The sequence below is a fragment of the Apodemus sylvaticus genome, chromosome 9, assembly GCF_947179515.1.
Source record: "Apodemus sylvaticus chromosome 9, mApoSyl1.1, whole genome shotgun sequence".
NCBI lineage: Eukaryota > Metazoa > Chordata > Mammalia > Rodentia > Muridae > Apodemus > Apodemus sylvaticus.
This window is the reverse complement of record NC_067480.1, coordinates 21,346,248-21,352,793: the sequence shown is the minus strand read 5'-3', so window position 1 is coordinate 21,352,793 and position 6,546 is coordinate 21,346,248. Positions and strand designations below refer to the sequence as shown.

General features: G+C 53.3%; 1 protein-coding gene across 1 annotated transcript; it reads right to left on the bottom strand.

Moving 5' to 3' along the window:
- Positions 1–1,245: 1,245 nt before the first annotated feature.
- Positions 1,246–6,078, bottom strand: Cops9 (COP9 signalosome subunit 9). Its single transcript, XM_052193505.1, has 3 exons — positions 5,966–6,078; positions 3,741–3,813; positions 1,246–1,489 (listed from the first exon to the last, which is right to left on the bottom strand). The coding sequence occupies exons 1-3, from the start codon at positions 6,026–6,028 to the stop codon at positions 1,452–1,454; spliced, it is 174 nt and encodes a 57-aa protein (XP_052049465.1). The 5' UTR covers positions 6,029–6,078; the 3' UTR covers positions 1,246–1,451.
- Between the last annotated feature and the right edge of the window lie 468 nt (positions 6,079–6,546).

The following is a 6,546-nucleotide window of genomic DNA, read 5'->3' as shown; positions in this document are numbered from 1 at the left end:
GATATACCTCCAAAGTCTTGACAGACAGACTGCCACACCAAGGTTTCCTCTCCGCTGCTGTTCCAAAGGCCAAACAACCCACACAGGATTTCCCTAGCACCCTCCCCTCAGAGTCAGGGGCTGAACAAGGACAAGATGCTTGGTTAGCAAAAAACGTTCTCCAAATAAGTTGTGGCTGTCAGAGTGGGGTCACCCGCTGTTCCCTGCTCTGGGAAGAAAAGGTCTTCTCACAGAATGTTGGCACTTCTATCTCCCACAGTAGAAGCACGGCCTCTGTTGGTTAGCCATGAGACTATGTGGCCAGACAGAAGGCAGGCCAATCAGAAATGTCCCCAAGTGTCCCCCATGGGGCATAATCTTCCTGAAGATGTATCATTGGAAAGAGCAGAAGCCAGCAGGCAGGACATGCGCTAAAGTCACTTTCACTTGGAGCTAACCCTGGGAGGTCAGCCGTGAGGGAGTTCCTCTTCTCCTTGGTACTGAAGGAGCCATAAGGGTTCTGTGAAGGGAAAGGTGAGCACCGTAGGGCATGCACGGGCTCACGGGTCTGCAGACCTCTCTGCTGATGCTGCTCTAGTCTCTGGGCCACAGCATGTCCTTACAGGGTTCTCTATACAGTGAGAAGCTGCTGCACAGCTCACTTTCCTTCACCTCACATCTTCCCCACCTGCTGAAGACTGGGGTCCCAAAACCTGAGGACACCTAAGACCCCGGCATCCTCGACTACCAGTACAGAGACTAAGGCATTGGCAGTTCCTGCCCTGCAGAACAGCCTCCACCGGAACAGATACAAAATAGTCATCTTAACTGTCTCTGCCATTTGTGACCTTGGCAAATACATTTTTAAAACCATCCCTCACAGACTCTGTACCCTCCTTTGAGGAGAACCAGACCATGCATTGCTCATGGGGAAGGCGTCTCCTTCAAAGTCTCTACCCTGGTCACCCTGATTCCTTCCACCTGAGGTTTTGTAAAGACCTCTGATAAAGAGGCCAGGGAAAAGCATATCACCTACTGTGGTGTGCAGTGGGTCTCCGTTCACAAGGCAAAGCTACCTTTAGTCAGGTCCTCAAAGTGCTGTGGCGGGCACGTGCACACGCCTGCACAGGCCACTGTTGACCCGGACAGTCATCCCCAGTCACTGCACATTGAAAGCAGCACGGTGACATGTCTTATTCTGTGTTCACACACTGGGGAGAGGAGTCACAACCTACATCTCAAAGCACAGGAATTAAAACCACCCTGTCTGTTATAGTGCTCTTTATTAATTTAAACAAGGACATGGACTGGCGTTCCCAGAGACATCAGTACCCAGTTGGCTCAGACGGTTCCTTATTGGTTGACTAGGTCCTGATTTCTAGTGATATTCACACAATGTCTACAATCAGCTGGTCCTGTCCTGAGAGACTCCTGACCCATCACTGACATGGAGCATGTATGACGGGACGGCTTCACTGGACATCATCATCATCAAATAGATCTTCAAAATCTGCAAATACAAATCAAAATGAAGCATTACTGGGTAATGAATTTGCTGGTAGCTGGAAATGCAGAGAGAGTGGTAAACAGTATAACCTGGTAAAGGACTCTCCAAGAGACTCAGCTTTGTGCAGCTGGAGGAGCAGACGGAGTTCTGGGGGATGGCATTGTCCACAGTGTATTTATTCTTAATCACATTCTAGTACAGAGGGCATCTTTTATAAAGCACAGGGTACTGTGGACACATGGACAACCACCTTGCAGCCTGGGGACCATACTGAGTGTGAGGACAGCAGGGCTGTGCCTGCACCAGGAGGGTGGAAGTGTGGGGAAGAGTGGCTGGACTGAACCTGAGATGACCACCTTAGTGAGCCTGGGCAGGCCAGGCTCCAGATACACGGCCTCAGCCTGCTCCAGTCAGCGTATTTACAGTCAGCATCCAAATGTGCCACTGGTGCCCACAGCCATGGCTGCCCATTCTTCTCTTTACACATCTTCCATGTTTCTATCTTCTGGGCAGGGTCACTTTGAGGACAGGAAAGAAGCCAAACCCACCCAAGTGTGCAGAGTTCACCTGCCTGGAAAGCCTCCTGTGCTCCCACACTAGACCTCTCTGGGCAAAGGCAGTGTCTATGGTGCAGCTCTGGCCATGCAGAAGACTGTCCCACCCTCACTATCTCCTGATGCTGTGCTCCTGCCCTGACACCATTCCTGGGACCCAGAGAGGCCTTCCTGTGATAATCCTCTGGACACAATACCACCCAGCTTCTCCAGGCTCCCGGTGGCCTGCCCGCCCTTGACTAGATCTAGCACCACTTAGACACTTCAGTAGGGGAAGAGAAAGTGTCAGGTCCACAGGCAGGAGCCACTGCTCACCAGACAACAGCTCCAGAACCTATATATTTAGGGAACCAAAAGGCCTTGTGGAAGCCCTAGCCAAAAGTCTCATGGGCCTCTCACAATCAATGGTTTCATAAGCACTGGGTTTGGCGCAGACTGTAGACAGCGCCCACTCTTGCTGAGCTCAGGCAGTGAGTAGGAGACTGAGAGCCTGCATGTCCCTTCCCTGTCTAGTATGGGTCACAAGGTGCTCCCTGATGTCACAGGCCAGGCCACTTGCTCCCTACAGAACCGCATGCACTGAACACAGTACACAGATGCTCTCTCAAGTACCTGACCCTGAGCAGTGGGATGCCGCAGGAGTCCTACTCCAACCCTATGGGCCCTACAGGCGGCACACCCTGCATAGCCAGGAGCCCCTCCCCACCCCAAGGTGCCACAAGGCTGCACTGGGAAGCAGTCAGTAGCCCTGCACCATCTACTCCCTGAACAGAATTTAGAGAAGTGACTTTGAAGGCTCCAGTGTTATGCCCCCACACCCAGTTCTGACACCAGTTGGGGAGAAGCAAAGTCCCCAGGAAGGAACAGCCATTTGACAGATGGCTTCCCCACTCAAGCATCAGCCACACACCAATGAGCCCCCAAATCCATCTGGGCTTGGAACTTGAGGGGGGCCCTAGCAAGTTAGAAATCAATATGGCATGGTTAGCCACGGCTCTTTGGAGAGTCGTGCACTAGAATTTAGCTCTGAGTAGGGAGCTTGGCCCAGATTCCCAATCGCCACTTGAAGCCAATGTAAGGGTTAACCAGTAGGAATAAGGCCTTCAGAATCAGGACAAGAGGTTCAAATATGCCCTGTCGGATGCCTGGTGATTTTACCGCAGGCTTTCACTGTTTGATTGGTACAATAATCTAACCAAGAATGCTCTTAGTTGTGGGGCAGAAGTGTGTCCTCCGCCCTGACCCCACTCAGGGGAGTAGGGACAGAGCACAGCTGTTACTCTGCAAAGGCAGCAGCAGCAGCCATGAGTCCAGTGACAAACAGGTGTGAGCCAGGAGAGAAGGGGGTACACACCGTCATCGGGAGAGACCAAAGGGACAGAGCCATGCAGGCCTCTGTGCCCAGGTCTGGGAGACAGGCCAGAATCAATATGTCCATCTGCACATGCTATTCACACCACTGCTCGAATTCAACCCTGGGCAGTAAACTGGGGAGAAACTTCCTTCCTGTTCTCCCCTCAGACAGGGCTGACAGGCATAGCTAACTGCCAGGGTGATCACTCCACACACCTGGCACAGTACTGAGAGAGGCACAAGGTCTGGGCCATACTGTTCCACGATCCAAATTACCCGAGGCACGAAGCTGCCCACCTCAGAGGAAACCTCTCATTAAGCCTGGCACCCACTCCTGGCACACTCACCATTAAAAAAGTCTGCATGGACTGCCTTCTCATTGGCTGCCAAGTCCATCAAGAGTCCGGTGCTTCCTCCAGCCTGGAGAATGAGAGCTGAGGTCATTCCATGTGTTTGTTTCCCAGAAGCAGGTGGTGGCTTCATTACCAAACCCATCCCACCTCCCTGGAACAGAACACTGAGGGACAAGAAGACCGCTCAAGTTGCGAGCCAGAGTTTTCCAGACAAAGAAAGTAGTGTGAATGGAGAAGCCAAGGAAATGATTTTAGAGCTCTCTCAAGGTCCTGTGTCCCCTAAGTTTTCTTGGCGAGGCCTTGTGTGGTACTCCCTTGCTGGAGTCTTCAATCCCCTCCTAGACAATGCCAGAGGTCACAGAAGTCCGTCAGCAAGCTGGATGTCTGCTCTAGAGCCTCTCTTCTTTCCGAGACTACAGCCATTCCCTATGGGAAGCTGCTTGCCCCAGCACTGAGGTCTTGAGAGGACCCTCCAGGGAAGCCACCATATGGGGGTGCTAAAACCAGACCACACCCAATCTGTGAGATACAAACGCTCTCAAAGTCTTTGTGCCAGTTAGTCACTCAGAACAGGTGGGAGCAGGGACCTGTGGTCGCAGCTCACTGGACCGCTGGCTCTGGCCTCCTTCTCCTGAAGGCTGCTGGTTCAAGTTTCTCCGGCGGCGTGTCAAGTACATGAACATCTCCTGTATTCCCTTTCTAATATTCACTCTGCCTCTGCCTCTGCCGCTGCCTCTGCCCGGACTCCCGCCATCGCAGGAAGCCATACAGACTGCCTCTGAAGCCCTGGCTGAGCCCTCCCACCTTTGCTGCCTCAATCGCAACTTCCTTAAGGCTCCGTTCTCCTTCTTTCCATTTCTCTACCATCTCCGTAAAAACTGAAGCTCCAAACCCTCCGAAGGACCAACCCCCACAGGAAGCCAGGCTTCCTCACCGGGATGCCCTGGGATCACCTGCTGCAGGGCTGAGGGGCAAAGGCTGACAGCAATTGCCTCATGGGTGTGTGTGTGGGGGGGGGGGGGAATTACAGAGCCCACACACCCATTCTGCAGGCTTCATTTTTGTGGACCTGCTTGTTCCTGCCCCTCTGTGCTCCACTGTGGACTGGCTGGTTGTTGTGTGTGTCAACTGGACACGAGCTAGAGTCGGCAGAGAGGAAGAGCTTAGGTGAGGAAATGCCTCCATGAGATCCAGCTGTAAGACGTTTTCTCAATCAGTGATCAATGATGGAGGTCCCAGCCCATGGGAGCTGGTGCTCGCCCTGGGCTGGTGGTCCTGGGTTCTATAAGAAAGCAGGCTGAACAAGTCAGGGGAGCAAGCCAGTAAGCAGCACCCTCCATGGCCTCTGCATCAGTTCCTGCCTCCAGGTTCCCACCCTGCTTCCTCCAACGACGGATTGTGATCTGGAAATGTAAGTCAGATAAACCCTTTCCTCCACAACTTCCTTTTTGGCCATGGTGTTTCATCATAGCAACAGAAACCCTATGACAAACTACAAGACATCCCCCTTCCTTTAGTGGGCCGAGAGCACGGCTCTTCCAGAGCTCTCATTGTCTATATCCCAATGTCAACACGATACATCCTTCAATATTTGGTTCAGGGGAAGCTCCTCTTATAAGCCTCATCTGAACCAACCAAAACCCCATGGATATGTCTGTAGGGCACCCCCGCTCCACCCTTGCTTAGGATTTGCAATCGGCCTCTTCGGGCCACACCTGACATCTCACAGGTCCGGGAATGTACTCGCGCACCTCCCTACTCGCTGAGCTTTGGGGAGGAACAGGAAGCTGGCATACAAGGGCTGGCTGACACTCCTGATCGTAACCACCTCACTAGAGCGCCTATATCAGATAAATATCTGTGACCATGATGGAAATCAAAAGCACAGGGTCGCTCCAAAACTCGCTGTGTCTACACGAAATAGCTGAGTCCCAGCACAAAGCACACAGCTGCCACACACTATCAGGGGTTGGGGGCTGGAGGCCTGTCAGTGCGTAAGCATTGCTTGGGCCTCTCTAGAAGATTTATCAGGAGCCACAATCAACTGAGAGCGAGCAAACCCTACTTCCTCGCTGCAGTCTCGGGCCCTGCGACGGCCCAGGCAGCTCCTGCTTCCCCAGCCTCTGGCAGTTTTTGAATCCCCAAAGGCCTGGGCTCCCACGCAGGTTTGCAGGCGCGCTCCCACCCCCACGCATAGCTCCGCACCACCACTACCCCACCTCATCCAGGTCCACATAGGGCCCCGCGCCCTCGGGGAACATCTCATCCACCGCGGGTTTCATCTCGACTCCGCGGCGTTGCGCTCACTTCCGGCCAGCCCCTTCTACTTCCGGCGTCCATCCGAGCAGGTCTAGACCCGGGAGGACCGCGCCTCGGTGGCACCCTGCTGCCTTGGCTGCAGCACAGCCCCCTCGAGCCTACTCCGGCAGCAGATGACTGGTTAAGGACCAGCCAGTCACACCGCACAAGCACGAGTGGTCGGAGGAGAAAGGAGAGTCTCCATTTCTAAGCAGGGTTGCCGTTCAAAACTATCAGTACGGGAATCGCAGGCAGTAATGGATTGGCTAGAAGGTGGGAGTATTGGATTCTCAGGTACTGTTGGGGTAGCAGAAAGCCGATATGTGCTATGTGAGCAGTGGCCACACGCAGGGTCACCTCGGCCAAGAGGAGGAAGCAGCCCAGTGCACGCAGACAAGATGGGCTTTATCTTCACAGTGGGATCGTGTGGAGTCTTAAAACTAAGAAGAGATTCCTCACTTATGGGCATGGAGAAACCTTGAGGATAAGTGAAATATCAACA